This window comes from Toxotes jaculatrix, chromosome 2 (assembly GCF_017976425.1).
Source record: "Toxotes jaculatrix isolate fToxJac2 chromosome 2, fToxJac2.pri, whole genome shotgun sequence".
In the NCBI taxonomy this organism is placed as follows: domain Eukaryota; kingdom Metazoa; phylum Chordata; class Actinopteri; family Toxotidae; genus Toxotes; species Toxotes jaculatrix.
In genome coordinates this window covers 26,319,093-26,337,529 of record NC_054395.1, presented here as the reverse complement: position 1 = coordinate 26,337,529, position 18,437 = coordinate 26,319,093, and the positions used below count along the sequence as shown (strand labels likewise).

Here is an 18,437-nt window from a genome sequence, read left to right as displayed (position 1 = left end):
AAGTCATGCAGCAACAATGGAGATGTTTAATAAAGCCATTAAAATGATTGATTCTTTGTGTTGTGTGATTGTTTGTTTGCAGTACCACAATGAAGCGCTAATGACCAGCTGGAATCAAAAACTGAAAGTTGTTTATAAAGTGAAGTGAACGGGGTTCACGCTCATATTTCACATATCAAGATAGCAAGTACATGTGCATGTCTGTGTGTTTGGTTTGGGGGATGCAGGTGACAGGACCCCTCAGTTCTGATCACAGAGTCATTTGTAACCCCAGGGGAACAGGTTTGGCTTCCATTCAGTTGTTGCCATGGGCCTCAGCTGTTGCTAGGGACATCATCCTCAATGCTGGTTAGAACCTTTTTCCCTTCCTCTCCCTGTTTGTCTATCTGCCCATCTGTCTCTCATTTTGTCTCTCCATCTCTGTCCTCCCCCATGCGTTGTCCTATCTCTTCCTCTTCCTGATTCCCCTCAATCCCATTTTCCTCCTCCATTACTTGGTAGAAAACCCAAATGGGCCACGACAAACATGGAGCCCAAAGGCTGGAGAACAGTGACAACAAATCTGCTCAGCTGGTCCGACGCTTCCACATAAAAATCCAGACAAGGCTGAGCCCGGCCACACCAAAGCAGGGCCTGGACAAGTCAAGCAGGTGAGCAGCCTCTGGGCTGACAGGCAGCAGACAGGCAAGGCTCTCAGATCACATTTCCTCTAAGGGCGGCAAATCTGAGGACTAACTCTGAGGCTTATTACGGTGTGTGTGTGGGGGTGGCACAGCATAAAGGGGTGAGAGGGGGGTGGGGGCGTGGGGGGGGTCTGACCACTTGTCCACCAGGGCTCTGTAGGAGCAGCTGCCTGCATTTACAAGCCTTTCAAGTCCCCAACACTTTATACCCCATGATCAGCTGCTACCCTCAGCAACACTCCAGTACTGTCTGCGCAACACAAGTCCCTGCCTCGATTCAGGCCAGTCTGGGAGCCGTGTGAGTCAGCCATGCACCCTCTGCTACAATAACCAGTTCAACAGTTTGTCCAGTTAAACACCTGAACCACCCTTTCAAGTCGTCCCCTTCAGCTGCCAAGGGCATCATCCAAACTAATTCCTGATTATTCATCAGGGCATGACGAGAAGATTTAATTAGGCTGAAAGCAGTACATTATGGTTGAAGGCTTGAAGGATAAAGAGCCGGAGGACTTTTTTTTTTTTCCCCCATGAATGGTTTACTGCTCATATAACCGACCCCTGATCAAACACTTCCATCTATTCAGCACACACAAAATTTATGGTGTTTGAATAAGGAAAAACTATGCATGTAGGGCAGGTTAAATATAAAAATATAAGTACTAGCCTGAAACTACTGAGAGAATGGCTATTTTTATTAAACAGATTTTTATGTGAAGGCTTCATTACTTAATTACATACAACATAATTTAATAAATAAAGCTATACAGGCCTGAGTAACTGTGCTGAAAGTAGAATGCTGGAGAGGATGCCACCTGGGAATGTATGTCTTTGGTCTCAGGTTCAACAGCTCTTAACCCCTGCTACTCCATATGATAAAACCGGGATGGAGGATGTTCATTCTCACTGTCTGCAAATTGACTCTGATTAACATGAATGTGCCTTGGCTCAGCTTGCTTTAACCTCCCCATTCATCTATTGCTGGGATTTCTTTCAACATCCAATTTTACATGTGCAGCCGTACCCTCCATCTCCATCTATATCAAAGGCAGTGCTCCCCAAAGCTTCTCTCCTCCTCAATGCCATAGTTGCTTCCCACCAATCCCAGTCCCCATGTGGGATATATCTGTGCTTAAGCACAAAGTGAACCACACACAGCCAATTCCAATTTAGATGATGCAATTCTTGGGTAATGTGTATCCAGAATAAACTGCATAGCAGATCGCCTGGTTTCTATAATTTGACCCACCGAGCCCTGTAGCAGTCTTTTGGTCTCCAGGTGATAATATAGATGATAAAGCATGGTGGGTATAATATACAGCCTGGTGAGGATCAATGTAAATCTAGGTCTGGAATTTAAATGGGACATTAACTCTTGAGCTAGACTACATGCTCACTGGAAAATCTTCAGATGTTAGCTTAGAGTGGACTGAAGGTCTAGTTTTGGTCCTGATTGGAACTGGTTCCACTGCAGCTAGAAAAAGTGCATGACAACCTGGACAATTGATTGCCCCCCTTGAAGCTTTCTGCTGAGGTGAACATCTACTGCCCTCCACAATCAATCACTGCCTCCAGGGGTGCCACCCAGAAGTCCACAACCAATTTCTGAAAGCCTCATGACACTCAGACAACACATTTAACACAAAACTGTTGTATGATGGTACTAGGTTTCACTCTAGGTTGGGAATGAGATTTCTCCACCTTCACAAAATATATCCTACATCACACAGTAAAAATGTAATCGCTACACGATCACAGAATGTGAGCGCTACAATACTGTATGTGGTCCACAACTCCAGTGTTATTGTTTCCTGCAGTCTCTCACACTGTATATGCATTCTCCTCACCTTAGTGTCTGCTTATTCCCCCACCCTCTTAACCCCTCTCTCTCTCTCAATCAATCCCCTGCAAAAGCCTGCCACAGGCGGTGATATCCGCCAACACTATCCCTCCTGCTTTGCCATGCTCCAGCAAAGCCCAGGAAACAGCAGCATATACAGGAGCCGGGTCTGCAGGGAGAGAAAGAGGGAGGCGGAGGGAGGGAAGGAGGAGCGGGATTGAATGGGGAAGCGGGAGATGGAGGGCAGGGGAGGGGGGATTCTTTGGGAAAGGAGCCAATCCAATTACAGTCAGCGGTGCAGCCCCGGTTTCTTTGGCGGCACTAAATTCACATTTCAACGGTTTCTTCCTCCCTCCCCCAGTACCGTCTTCCCTCTCCTTCTATCTTTGCCTCTTCCTGCTACTCTTTTCTTATTTTTTTTTTCTCATCATGGCTCACACTCACACCCCCAAACCGTGCATCCCACAGACAACACACCCCACCCTTTCCCCATCTGTCTGTCTCTCTTGGCTGCATGAAAGAGGTGGAGGTATGGAACTCTATCACCAGCAAAGCATCAAATCTCGTCATCCTTTAGCTGTGTCATGCTCACATCTGAAGGAAGCCTGCAGCGCCCTACCCCATCTACTTGTCTCACACAGCACTGTAGGAGCTTATCAGGCCTCAGCAGAGGAGCTGCAGCCAGGGCTCATCAGGTCACTCTATTCCTCTGCCCTCCCTATGACACTGGAAGGAGCGAACAGATAACACCCTCAATGTAAACACATGCATATTTCAGACACGCTGAAACACACACACCTTAACAATGACAGTAGGCAAAGCAGCCCTCTTCCTACCACTGCTGTCATTTCCACACTGCCACAGACTGCCACAGTGGGTAGGCCAATAGTGGTCATTCTCTCTTTCATGCACATTAGATGGACTGTCAGCGCTGGCTGAATCATACGTGTGCATGCAAATCACCACTGGTCCTTGTCTAACAACGTGCAAGCATGCAAATTTTTGCACAGTGGCGGCTGCGCCTTGTCTAGTCACGTGATTTCAAACAAATCAGGTTCAAATGGAGTCCAGCTAACTCTTCACCGAAAATACAAGCTTACCAAAAACACAGATAAACTTGCAACACAAATGGTCCGCAGTTTCAGTTTGTGCCCCTCGCTGAGAGAAATAATCAATGTTTCATTACTCTTAACACTGATGATTGCTCTCTCTCTCATGCCTCATAATGTTGAGAGCCAGGGTTCATGTCATCCCTTGCAAAATATAATCAAGGTAGTCAGAATATTTCTAACAAAGAGTACACTTCCTGCATTTTCTCATCTAGGCTGCTTCATAGTGAGAGTGTGAATATGATCACAATAAATCAGATGAGGGGAATACCTAGTTTCCACTGGGTTTTTTTTGTTCTATCCCCTATTTTCTCGGTGCCCTTCTCATATTCCGGTTAATTCCACCCCATGCAAGCGTTTCTGTGGTTACAGTTATGCTCCTGTGAGGAGTGGGCCTAAGTACAAAGCAGCACGCAAGGCTATTTTGCATGGATTCTCAAACAGGAAGTGAAAGATAGGAAAGCGAGACATAGGACTGGAGAAGGTAGGCGACAGCTACAAACTGAAGTGTGGAAAGAAGGAGGAAGATAAAAACAATATGCGAGCAACAGCAACACAGTGGGGAACACCCCCTTTTCTCTGTCTTATCTAATGTAACCAAATAAAAAGGGTGCTAAATTATCTAACAGGACAAACATGGGATTACATCGAATGAATATTCTCTCCACCACAGCCTGATTGGTGTATTGATTTAATAATGAATAGATGGAGACCAAAATAACCCAGGCCAACGGCACTTGTGTTGCACCACCAGGCTTGAAATAACAAAGGATTTGCCAAAAGAGATATCAAAATGGTTTTAGCAACTCTCTTTCCTTTTTTCAGTTTCTGTCTCTGAGCTTCATGCAGCTGTTAGTAGGGGGAGGAAGGACTGTACGAGCCAGTTATGGCCCCGTGACACACTCCTGCTGTCACTCAAACAAGCAGCCCCATGGGAGGAGGAGCCAAGCGAATACTGACAAATCCTTCAACCAGCTGTCTAAATGCAGCCTAGAAAGCCCCATCTGTATGCAAGACGAGCAACTATTATGACACAATGCACCGACACAAACACACATTCTCTACATTGAAGCACGTCGTTGTCATTTTCAACATACAGTCTAAACATCAGCCGTCTGGAGTGACGTCAGTGCCAAAACAGTGCGACGGCTCCTCAAAGTTAATCAGCAAAACAGACACTTCTGATTGACATCTTCTCTATTCAGTCCTGTCAATGAACAGTCTCATCTATTACCTTGTTTCCTGTGGCTGGGATGTGAAATCTATGATTACTAACTTGCCACCAGCCCTTAACCCTCTGCGGCGTCTGTGTTCTCCGGCCAAGACCAGGAGGTTTAGAGCATGGACCTCTCTTTTGCCTCTCAGTGGGCCACAGGCAGAAAGGTGCCTATTAAAATTAATGGCCCAGTGCAAGTTTTTCAACACTGCCACACTGGAGCTCACTTAACAAGGAACTGGTAATGACCACTACAGTGAGCTAGCCATCGCCATTACCCCTCTGTAACACTCTGACAGCAGGCATTAAATATTAAGCAGATAAGTTTCCCTGTGACCGTGATCCATCTGCACAGAAATAGGACCACTTCACAGTGTCTGTGCCCCACGGACCACTGGACAGCCTGAGTCCTTATGTATCACAGTGATGAAGTGAGCACAAATCTCCTTCAACAGGCCTTTAACTGCTAGGTGAAAAGAGGAGGGGAGCTGGTACTCACCTTCTTTAGCCGTCCACTCTTGGTGCCCACAAAGGCTACACAGTAGCCATTGTAGACATAGGAAGTGACAGAAGTCATGCGGTCCCGAGTCTCAGTGTAGAGAGTGTGACCGGTCACCAGCTGAGAACCTCCGAGTGGCTGGTTGATGTCCAGACCACAGAAAGAGTCGTCAATGGGCACCGGCTACAGGAAGGGGAGGGAAGACAAAAGGTCACAGAGTGAAGGATAAATAAACGACAAGAGCAGACAATTAAAATGAAAAGTGAAACACAGAAAAGAGACAAGTGTGACACATTAAAAGTAGAGACCCCTGACGTGAAGTGAAGAGTCGGAAGGGGGAGCGACAAAAATACCTCAGAGAGACAGACTTAGAGAATAAGACGTTAGTAGAGAGGAAAGGCTGAGAGCGTTATAAAAGAAGAACCTCAAAAGAGAAGTTCAGTATGGAGTAAAGCTGAAGGTGACAGAGACAGAAGGAGAGAGAGAGATGGTCAAAGTTGAGGAAATAGTGGCAGTGTCAGAGAGTGTCTGAGACGGAAATGAGGGGGTGAGAGAGGTGAGCCTGAGAGGGAGGGAGGTCAGAACAAGGTGGAGGTGCGCGAGCGAGTCTCCCAGCCAGACAAACGTTTGCCTTTCTTTTCCACTTGGCAGACATGTTTCAGCTCCGCCTGACTGAGCTCCACCTTGCTCTCACCGTGGCTCATTACCCCGGCCTATCATCACACCTCTGCAGGAAGACACATACTGCATGATAACTATGTGCTCTGGCAAACACGCTGCGTGATAACCGTGCAACCCTGAAACCCTGTATTTATGCATTCATTAGAGAATAATCACCACCATAAAGTCTCGGGAAGTTTTAACTTCAGTCATTAGATTTCATGTTAAAACTGCTTGGAGTGAAGGTGCAGTCTATCCCAATATAAGATTATAAAACAAGATAACACAGGAAAAGAGGAGGAGGTGAGTGAGGAGCAAGACAGTGGTCTTTCTGGTGTTGAATCAGGTCAGCTGAGACAGTCTGACTGGCAGTGGCCTCAAAGTGCCATGAGGAGTAAAATGAGATGGCCAGGCAAGCCGCCCATGTATACATCCCATAATCTCTTGCTCACAAACTCTATCTTATTCACCTTCTGAATATATGTCCCCCTTTTTCCAACCCCAACTCATTAATTCTCTTTCTGTCACTATATCTATCTCTTGGCTGTCTCTTCTCGTGTCTCTGTCTTTGTCCCTGTCAGAATGGTATAAGCAGACTATGCTGTGTGACATTTCCCACTCTGGGAGGCAGCTCAGCCTCTCACTACACACCGTCGCTGGAAAACTGTTCAGTACTATGCACATTTTCATGAGCAGAGCATGAGCAATAATGCTGACAGGGAATAATCGCCTCCGCTCCTATAGTGCCGCCCCCCACTTTATGGCATTTCCTTTTATTTCCTTTGCCCAAAATAGCACAGTTCGCTATGAGGTACTCCACTGCAGTATTTAAAAAAGAAAAAAAAAATCAGGTGAGCTTACATTATCCTTTACTCTTATGGTTATAAAATTAAATGCACTGTATATAACTCTTTAACATTAGTTTTAAACACATGCTTATTAGACGTGGACACACAGGATGAATCAGATGCAAAAGCAAGAAGCTATCTTGAGAGAGAGCTGTGAGCTCCAGACTTCGGCTTATCAATATCTGCTCCCTCAAATGCATGAAGCTATTCCACATATGGCGTGTTGGGCTCCAAACCATTTGGCTCTGATTATATCTAGATTGTTTAGATGATGTACACTTAGCAGACTTGGCAGCCAAGCTAAATCCCCATGGATTCCATGTGCTTGCGATTTCTTGTTCACCTTCTTGCAGATTTTTTTTTTTTTTTTTTGCTGTTTTTTTGTTTTTCCACTGCCTTATCACAAATCTCACAGGCAGAGCAGAAATGTAAATTTGCCACATCTCAAGACCGTTTCATACAAATGACATTGATTCTCTTTAGCAGGGCTGTGGTGAGGCTAAAAATAGCCCGCAACTCTGTGTGACTAATCCTGATTGAATAACTCGCAATACAGTATAATATTTAGTCTAAACTGAGAAAACAGTTGTTACCCTGGTCTGCTTCAACCGTAAACTACATAATCTTGTTCAACAATGACATCAAGTGTTCCATTTGGTGTGGAATGTAAATGAAGGATGAATTAGATGTGACAGGATATCTGCTCTCAGAGTTTCCCTCCCAGGATATATCAGTGTTATCAATACCGGCTTCCCTTTGCTCTCACGAGTGGTTAATTAGTTGGTGGGGCATGAGCAAAAAGCAATACAGGATGATAGTGTTACTCAGAGAGACGTATACACACACACACACAGCCTGAGACAGACAGAATCCCATCATGGCTCTCCTCCTTGGGAGTGACTACAGAGACGGTGTGAATCTCCAGATGGCAGAAGGCTGGACGGCTGGGCGATAAATCTTTGACTGGCTGCTGTGTCTGAATCTCCTGGCTCAGCCTCAGTTCCATTCCCAGTCTCAGCCTCAGCCTTGGCCTGCATGTAAGCGTGCACACAGCGAAATGTCTGCAAGACGGGAATGGGAGCTGGGGGTATAATTAAGGTTCTCTGCTTTGAGCTCACTGGCTACCTGCTGTTAGCAATGGACCAGAAGAAAGGCACTGGGACTGCACGTGTAATTTACCCAGAAACCAAGTGAGGTATGGTTAACAGTTAACAAAAAAAATACAGTCTTCGGGGTTGGTCTAACCTTGATTCACCTCATATTTTGATGGATCTCAGACATGGGCCCTCTATAAATACCACACACAGAGTTACAGGAACATATTTATTTAAGAAAGACAAGATGTGAAACATATGTGCACTTTAAGGGAGCCACACTGCTGGAGCTGGGGATTTAACAGCACGCAGACAATGCTAACATGGTTGACATATTTGGCTGTTAAATGTAATTTGTATAGGCTTTAGGAGTTCCTCATCCATTGACATCTATCTGCATAATCCATATTATACTATGGATTTACTGGCTGTTCATTGAGCTCGAGGACACGGTCTTAAGGACTGTATTTTACATCTCCTTATCTCCGTGGCTACGCACACAAAGCTTGTGTATCCCTGGTGTATAATGTGAAAGGAGAGCAGAACATTATTGGCAGTGCATGTCTAAAGAATGGAGTGGGAGGTGCAGCTGTGCAGGTAAGGGCTGGTGCCCTTCAGAGCACACTGAGATGATTCGGGTTTCTTCTGGGAAACTGGAGAAAGGTTCTAACTTTTTCTAGCTCCCACAGTTAGAAAGTCTCCCTACCTCAACGTTGTCTTCGCTGTCTTCTGTCACCATTTCTCCTCCTTCCAACCTCCTCTCCCGCCTTCTCAGTGGGGCTAACACAACCCAACAGCGCTAGTTCGAGATAATGTCTCCCTCCTCCTGACAATCACCTCTGACATGGTGCTAATGGGGAATTTACTGATTTTAATAAGAGTGGTCAATTGAGTGCCCTGGGGGGATTAGCAACAAAGGAAGCTGATCAGTGGCTGCCACCACAGTGAGGATAGGGATATCATTAAACCCTAAAAATACATCAAGACCTATGCCACAGCTCCCTCACACACATTTACGCACGTGTATTTACACTCGACATTCACAAGCCTTTCATGATACATGGAGACACACAACACACACATTCACACTGTAACTGACTAGTCATACACTTAGCTAGTCATTAATATTAATATTTTTAAATTCCTAATAGCAATTACTGAATGAAAGCACCGAGGACTATGGCCTCCTGGGAACGAACAGAAAATCAAGAACCTTAATTCTACTTGACAACATGTAGTAGATACATGGCCTTGTATTATAGGATAATTGGGATTCAGAGGGAATAGACTGGTGTGTGATCCGTGCCACCATCAAAGCAGAGTAGCTTGAACTGCTTTTTCTTGTTCTAGAAGGGTGTGTTTATTTATATGGTGCTCAAGGAGAATATTGTCACTTTGATGATTACACAAAAACAAAAAAAACAAAGAAAAGGGAAAAAAAATTCCCCCCTAATTTATGAATATCTCTCACTGAAGTACAGTGTGAGAATCATTTGATAACAGAGATTATGCTAGGCAAGGCGGTGAAAAGCATTTCCTGATGACTGCTGAGTTTATTTTCATTGCAGTATACGCCCTGAAACTTTGAACGCTGTGGTTTCTAGGCTCATTGAGAACTTTTGGTCAAGTCCCTTACTGTTCTGCATATCAGTGAGATCCTACTTCACCTTAAAATATCTACTGATGTGCAAAAGAGAACTGCATAAATAGTCATTTATATTTCCCAATATGAGCAGCCTTGGACCACAGATGATTAATATGTGTGCGATTGCGGAAACGTCACCACATTGTCAGTACATGGAAAAGGCATAGTTTAGCCCTAATCATTTCCACTCTCTAAATGAGAAAGAATTGCATACTTTAAGTACAGTATGTCTGTGAATGTGTGTTTGTTTTGAATCAGCCACTATCCTGCAACTCACCGCTTTGGTGCACTGAACATCTTTCCCAAGCAGCCAGTTAAGCTCCAGGTTTCCTTCTCCCTGGTAGCACGACTGCAGGCGCTCCTTAATTCGTGCATTGATGTCTCGGATGGTGAAGACACAGAGCGCTGAGTCGTCCGGTGGGCGATGGAACTGCTTCTGGCCCTTAGAGAAGATGGTGAAGAGCACATCATCTTGGGCGCTGATGTTGAGCGAGGCAGCGAGAACGCGGCCCGGCTTGCCGAGGTAGGCAGCCTGCAGTAGCCGGTACTCCACGCCGTTTTTCACACAGCCAACAGGGAGAGAGACGTAGGAGTGAAACTTGCGGTCGTCTTTGCAGAGGCGGACAATGCGAGAGGTGTAGAAGAGGTCGCTGGTGGATCCACTTGATGACATGCTGTTCTCCGGCGTCTCAGGCTGGACAGTCAAGAAGTAAACAAAACTGCCACTGGCAAAGCCGTAAACATAATAAATATCAAAGTGGGAGACCAGCGCCAGTGTGTCTGATGGTATCTTGATAAGAGAGGACACAAAGTCAGTGTGCAATTCATAGTCCAGCATGGCAGAAGATTCTGGGTCACGTGGCAGCTTTCGACTGGAGATGGTAGGAAAGTAATCCTGTTTTCCATCTACTGCCGTGCCAATAAACAGGGTGCCATCCTGGCCCTGTGAAGGCACAATGACCCCATACATGGTCCCAGTCTGGTTGACACTGGAGAGGTAGTGCTCCTTCTTATGGGAGGGCTCCACTAAGATAAAGAGGTCATCCAGTCTGAGGAGTTTGCAGACGCCCTGGTAGAGGCTGCCGCAGGCCAGCAACCGATTTTGGGAATAATCAATGAGGAGAAGCTTGTTGACGTTGTTGGTAGAGACAAGGGGCTCAGAACAGGGCTGGACAATCAGAGGGGGGTAGCAGGCCTTGTTGTCATCCTCTGGGCCTGTATCATGGGAAACAAGGAGGGTCAAGTTGCCTGAGAGCTTGTACACACGGTTGACCGCTCCAATATACAATGCCCCTGTGGTCTGGTGAACCGTCAGGTGGTTGAACACCCAGTCCCGACGTTCGGGGTGGAAACTAGTGAATGTCTGCCCACTGCACAAGGCAGGAATCGCTAACAGCCAGAAGCCTAGCAGAGTAGCTACAGCTCCTACTTTAGGGTCAGGTGATAAAGTCCTGCGTGCAGCCCGCCGGCCCTCCATGTTTAACGGGCCTGCAAGGAAAGTGCAGAGGAAGCGGAGAGAATGGATGAAGGGAAGCAGGGAAGAAACCTTCGCCTCTTTGTTGTTGAAGGTTAACTTGCAGGTCAAAGCTTTGCAAGGGTCTTCACATGTTTCTGGAAAAGAAAACAAGGGAGAAAGAGAAAAGATGTTAGATATCAAAGTATGATTCACACTTCCAATAAAGGAAACACATGTGGCCAAATGGAAAAGGTTCTTCATTAGAGTTGTCGCTTCTTGAAAAGGTCAAAGTTCAACTTCAGCAAAGCGATGAGCTGTGGAGAAAGAGAGCGGAGGTTTAAAGAGACAATTGGCGGAAACCATTATGGTGCACATTCCAAAGGGGTTGCTGGACAGGGCAGGACAATGCAGGAAAGAGAGGCAGGTTACAGCAACGGAAATTAGCCTGACCTGACTCATACTACCACTGCTGCTGTCACACACTGAGAAAGCGGTTTCTAAGAAGTCAGACTCACATTTCACATAAAGCCTTGAACACTTAGTTATGATTCATCGCACTTAAAGTCCAAATCTAGGTCTTGAAACACAGTTATATTATCAACGTTTCAACAACATTATATTTGCATATTATCATGGCAAAAAATAAGGGTTTAATTTAGGTTTTTGCATGTTCAGTTGTAGGATGTAAAAAACAACAAAAAGAAAAACTATAATGAAATCAAGTTTCAATAAAACATTGACAGTCATAATTACAAATGCGACTTTTTATGAAAACCCCAGAAATTCAACAATAAATGACACACCAAACACATTAGTACACAGCTGAAATTCCTGTGTTCCCTGTTCCTTTAAATCATCCGCCTCCTCATTTCATTTCTACATTCACCCCCTCCCTCCCATTTTTTACTCTGACTACAAACCATCAACCAACAGCCCTATCATCTATCCCCTTTCCATATCTATCTGTTAAAACATACATCAAGCAAAGTCTGCAATTTATGCAACCATGCTCAGCCCTGGCTGTAGAGATCTCTCCCCATGTGCCATAAACCAAGAGACGGAGCTCTGTGCAGTCTGTCCCCAGGAGTTAATTATCTCGTCCATTGGAAAGGAAGGCCTGGATCTTATTACTGGAACAAAGTGAGAACAAATTGGGAGCCACTTCCACACACCCCTCCCCTCGCTCCCTGCTCTTTCAGGGGCCTGTTATACAGAATCTGAATCTATTAATTATTCTTTTCTAAACAATGCTGTTGTTTTTTTTTTCATCCTTTTATTCTATTCATCTCCTGCTGACATGATCAGATCGTAGAGGGATTAATCACTGGCAGAACAACAGTCATCAGCTACCGTACTGGATCTGTACACAGCTTTCTCATAAAAACACCAGCCAACAGAATATACAGTATGTATATATGTGAGTTTGTGTGTGTGTGTGTGTGCCTCATTTCCCCAGTATTATCAGTGTACTCTATCAGAACCAAGCAGTGTGAGGGGCTAACAAGTGGAGACAATGGCAGTGCATCCCAAAATCAAGTATGATTAGGCGTAGCGATCCAACAAGGGTAATTACTGTGGAGCCGGAGGAGGTAAGCTGGAGAGCGACACGGGGACGCCAGGGGCTTGAACGTGTCAGAGACGGCCCTACATCGTTTGTCACGCTTCAGATTTGCATTTCCAGCAGTGAGGGCACAGAGAATCAAGGGTGAAAGATGTGGCTAGAATAATCAGCGACTGCGTCTTGAATTAACAAGCACTCGCAACTGAAGATAGAAAAGGAGTGGAGAGATACTGCACATCCAGGCTACTACAGCGACGCATGTTCAAGGGAAGTTTGATTTGCAGAACCGATTTGGAATTCCCTCTGAACCTCTCCTGCCCTTTTACAGACCTCATTCCAAATCTGGTAATGGCCATCTTGAGGTCCATCCCCTCCCCCTGTGATCAACGGGTACGCTACTCGTCTCAGACTTAAATATAGACCCTTAGGGAGTGTATTGATCCATGTGTCCATAAACACAGGTCCTAAGGCCCAGTCAAGCTGTTCTTGGCGTGTGTGCCGGCAGAGGTGTGGGAGGCGCTCTGTCCCAGAAGCAGTTTATTAGCATGGTCATAAAAGTGCCATTGCCTCTAAAAAAGCAGCGAGAGCCAGACCCCCACCCTCACTTTCAGCTGCCTGCACGCTGCCATGCTCCTTTGTTTGATTTTGTACATGCTAGATGTGCAAAGTGGATCCCTTTGGTGGTATAATCAGCCTCCTGCTGAGCCAGCTTTTCGCTCAAGCCCCGCAGCCTTTTGCCCTTTAGAGCTTTTGCTACACCCCCACCCCTTAATCGTATATGTGTAGTCAACATTTACTCCCATCCGTCTCTTCCTCCTCTCTTGTTTATTTCTGCCTTCTTTCCCAGTCATTTGAGGAGACATATGCATCACTCCCCCATGTTACGGCAAAACAGCTGCAGATAAAGAGAGTGACTGAATGTTGTAAATAAAAGGCTCCACAAAGGTTATCCATTCATATTGCTTTCAGTAACTGAGGGAATGAAGTCATTGTTTAAGTTGATTGCATGACCACCTCTTTGTTGCACTTGACAGAGACTTCTCTCTACTATGCAGCTGAGGAGTAGACTTGAAAAGAATAAGAACAACACCGGTCACCCCCTCTGCTCTGCGGTTCAAAGCCATGCCTTTCTTTTGTTTATGAGGAGTCAGAAATACCAAGAAGGAAATTAACATATAAATGCAACCAGGAATGATTCTTACTTAAACATAGGTACCTACTGACCTAGAAAAGGAAGAGGGCATGACTGTGTTGGCAGTGAACAGAATTATGGCTAAATTAGAACAAAGGCAATGTTTTTAGCTTTTAATTACAAGTATCAGTGAGCAGCAGAAAATTTAGCTCCTGATATGTGAGAATTGTTTTTGCCATCAGTGCTGAGGCTCTAAGTACAACTGACTTTGCAGTATCAGCTCAATTTTAACCCAAAATTAGCAGAAGCCTGTCTGTCTGTCTGTCTCTGACCAAACCAAACACAACGAGTCCCGATTCTGGAGTAAGTTCCGTTTGTTGACACATCACAGCTGTGGTTGCTGCACTGATGCAAAAAGAGGGACTGGCATGATGACAAACTGTCAGCTGCCTCAGTGTGTTACTTCACATAAGAATATAAAATGACAAAAAAAAAACTCGAAATATCATGGTCAGTAGATTTCCATCCTAACACTCATCTGACAATCTCTTTGGCTGAGGTAGAAGGCAAAGAAAGAAGAGCATTTAGTCAAGAGAGACAGAAAAGCGCTCACATTCCAGCACACACACAAGCTGCGATCATGGCTTGGAGAAGAGGCAGTTTTCCTAAAAACTTCCCATTCATAATGAATAGCCAGGCACAAAAAAAACGCTGCCCTGGCACACTTAGCCAGGCTGCTTCTGAGCGCTTGTTAAACAAACTGTTCCCACTGGCTGCCTGTGCTCCGTCACCGTGTCCGGTTGTGGGTCCCTCTGCTGAAATGCTGGTGATTTCCCCAGCCACTGGGCAAGATGCAGCAGCCATGCCAACCGTGGTCACACGGGGCTGTATTGTGCAGATGATCTCATGAATAGACGCTAAGGAGCAGCAGAAAGAATAGGCAACGCGAGACATGAGAAAATGTGAAATGATAAGCTATGCATACCATCACTGCGGCTTGTGGACACAACAGCCTGAGGGCAGTGCAGCAGCCAGCAAAATGAATCAGGAAAGAACAGGCTTTAAGAAGTGGCCTCTGGAGCGGCAGCAGCTCTAAACCTCTTCACCCTGGAACAGGCAGCAGGTCTTCTGTTTTTCTGCCGTTTGATTTTTTTTTTCCCCTCCCTTTTTGTCCACACACACTAAGCTTCTTAACAATGCAGCCAAATTTGTTTGATCTCCTAAATTCATATTTACAGCAATTGTACTGCAGAAGATAAGGAACATAAACCAAAATCCATTTACAGTGCTAAATCCATTGTTGTCAGATAGGAAAAGGAAATGGGAGATCATAATTTCATGCCTCGGATTAATGTGTTATTCCCTGAATGATTAATGTAAAGCGTGAAATCTTAATGCTTAAGTAAAAGTGATACGCTACAAATCAAAGTGACAACTTGGAACAAAAATCAACAAACCAGCTAGTCAAGAAAAGTAGAACATTTAAAATGTTGAACATTTCGCGTGGTGAGCCTTTCAGTTGATGTGGCCATTTGCAGTATAAAAATAGAAAGTTTAATCTTCCCTAAAGGGAGATCTTCTTCTATAGGACACTATAAAAAAGAGATTAGCAGCAGAGGTTAGTCCATTAGTCTTCTCTCTTTGCTGCTATCAAGAGTAGAAATAATGAGAGGAGTCACTGGCGTCTTGAGTTGTTGAGCTATAGTTGTACTTATGCATTCTTTTGTCTCAATATGAGATGGATTTCTCTGTTCCAGTGCCAGCTCCATCTGTCAGTTTCCAAGAAAACTCAGCACATCTACTCTGCCTCCATCCATCCTTCCAGCCACCACAAGGAAATGACACAGTAGCAAAGCACAGCAATAACACCCTCAGAAACCACAAGTAACTGCTATCGCCCCGTCAGGCTTCCTGTGCTGTGGCGTTGGAGGTAGCTGATTATGCTTCATATTTCCTTCGGTGACGATTCAAATTTTCGTCACACTTAAGGACGAATGAGTGACATTAATGTCACAGGGACCTGCTGAAAACATCAGAATATTCTAAACACTAGTATTAATCATTTAAAGACATCACTGTGCAATTTTTTTGTGTCCTTTTATAAGCTGTACTTGTTTATCTTTACACATGATATGTGCCAGACTCTGAGCTATGGCCAAAAGAGCTGTAATTTAGTGGTGCATAGTAAATTAATATGTACTTGTCCACAATTAAGCATGTGCTCTAAGGGCACTCTAACAGAGCGCTTCGCATCCACTGTTTAACAGCACTATCTTTGTTGGTGACCCATATCAGAGCACTTGCTCATGACCATCAGAGTTTAGAGGCACGCAGTGAGGCAATTGCCTTTCACTGAACTGCACCTATAACAGCAGTCAAAGGACTTAATTCCACCTCAGCCTGCAAGAGTTATTACTCCAATGAATGCATATACAAGATTATTAAAACACCCCCCCTACACACACACATTTTGAGATCTTCCACACAACAAAAGTATGTCATCATGACACAGGAATAATCGAGTCTCAGCGTAGCTGCTCACAAGAATGCAAACAAGAGCACGTGTATCTAATCTTTCCTTTAACCCTGCCTCTGCTGAGCCCCCCACCCCCACCCCCCCTCCAGCTTCACACACTTCAAACTCTGTTTGAGTAAAAACACACCGGCATTACGCCTAAAACCTGAGACATCCACTGAGAGAGATTACAATGTCATTGTTATTCCAATGATTTTTGCTCCCCCTCCCACAGCCACCGCCTCCTCCAAACACACAGATGCACAGACATTCACTCATGCTCTTGTACAAGCGCAGACAGGCACACATCCACACCTTCAATCAAAGGCATGCACACACACAGACAGGGGCACAGCGACACACATCCAGCACAGACGTACATAAATTATCCCGCTTTTTTTTTTCCCTCTGTCCTTGTTTCCGCTGATACAACCAACAGCCTCCATGTGCTTTTCCTACTAGAGTGGAGGTTGAATCCTGAGGCATGATCTTCTCAGGCAGTCGCACTACCCCTAGCTATGTGGTGTATGCCTCATCATTGCTGTCTGTCATCCTGTGAAAGCAGCTTTCTATTAGGAGGCATTTCCATAAATCTAAATTGTAAAGGGCCTCAGTGAGAGGATGGGGAATCCTCAGTGGGCGAAGAAAACAAACACAGCAGGATGTCACTGGAGGCCAGAGGATCAGATAGCTCACCTCAGCTCACATACAGATTGGAACTGAATCAGGCTCTTTGATCGACACCATACACATTTTTTATCAAATCGGGGGGTCTTAAATATTCCTGAGGCATGTTGCTGATGCTGCACGATCCTGACACTTTGAAAGTCAATATTGTGGCATAATGAAAGTCCTATGTGGAGGGATGCAGTTGTACAGCGTGAAAGCTAAAATACATGTGGTGTTGTGTCTATATGAATTATTAAAAATGTATATGCAGACACAGCTGTAAAATCTCTCTACCACTAGATGTCAGAGGCATTAATGGAACAGCTGCAGAAACTGGTAAGTTTTGAGGATGTGATCTTGTTTTATTTACTGTAAACTGTATATAATGTTTGGTCTCTTCAAATGTGCATCAAGGGGCAATGAATGAAATGTGCAAAGAAAATTAATTCAACTAATCTCTTTAAATTAAATGATACATTCCAAGCAATCTAGTAAAGCCCCTAATTCCAAATGAGAACTGAACATCAGAATATCACATTACATTTTTCATATCTGAGGTTGCTTCTTTCTGGCCAGATCTTATGGCACATTTAAGAGTTGCTGAAGCAGACAAATGGACTTGGCGAACGGAAGAACTTGGCTGGTGCACCAGGTAGCAGGTGCAAAGGACGGCTAGAGGGGCATTGGTCTGAGTGAGCAGGCAATTGTGCGTCCTGTGTGGAGTAGACTGGAATGAAATGAGTGAATGGCTCGATTCGTCTGGCCTTGCCGCAATAAGATGACATAAACTCAGGGTCATTAATGTGCTGCAGAGTTGAACGTAACGAGAGAGGACTAGCTACGGTGACGGTAGCCAAGAAGATACAGATGACATTAACCCAAACAAGGGCAGGCCACAGCACAACCTGTGTGTACATGTGCATGTGCATGCGAGCACCAGCATTATCATGGTGTGTGTCTGTTTGCACTGGCTTTTGTTGTGTATTTGCTTTTTTATCAACAGACTCTCCCTGCTGAGGTGTTATCTGCCTGCAGCTGCACTCTGCTAAACAAAGCCTGGACTCTGACCTTTGGTGTGCAGTTACCCAATCAAAACGAGGCACCAATGGACCAAACCTTCTGTCAAATAATCATGCCAAATCCGCAGTTAAGCACCACCACACAACCCTGCAAGTGAGCTGAAATGTGTGAGATTAAGTGCTTGTTCCATGGAGTGTGTGTGAAACATTGCAGGTTCACAGAGGCAGATTAATGAAGAAGATCACATTAAAAAAAATGGCTTCCATTTCAGTCGCGGCATATCTCCCCACGCGTTCACTCACTCCCTTCACTTCCCTCTTCATCATTTGTCTCATCGTGATCGGAATGGTGCTGGAGCATGGCTCAGTGGCCAAGGCTACTGCTGGAGGGACTGAGAGAAAGGAGAAGGAAATAGGAAAAGGGTAAAGCAAGCAATAAAATACAGCAAGAGGAACTGAGATAAGGGGACAAAAACGGTGAATGATGGCCCGTG

The 18,437-nt window shown here is 44.9% G+C and overlaps 1 protein-coding gene across 1 annotated transcript in view; it reads right to left on the bottom strand.

The window, feature by feature from the left end:
• Positions 1 to 18,437, bottom strand: part of plxna2 (plexin A2) — a 164,462-nt gene that overhangs the window by 129,920 nt on the left and 16,105 nt on the right. Inside the window, exons 2-3 of the mRNA XM_041050953.1 lie at positions 9,869 to 11,202; positions 5,345 to 5,527 (exon numbers count right to left, since the gene is read on the bottom strand). Of these exons, the coding sequence (XP_040906887.1) occupies positions 5,345 to 5,527; positions 9,869 to 11,068 (1,383 nt within the window). The 5' untranslated portion in view covers positions 11,069 to 11,202. The remainder of the gene's footprint in view (positions 1 to 5,344; positions 5,528 to 9,868; positions 11,203 to 18,437) is intronic.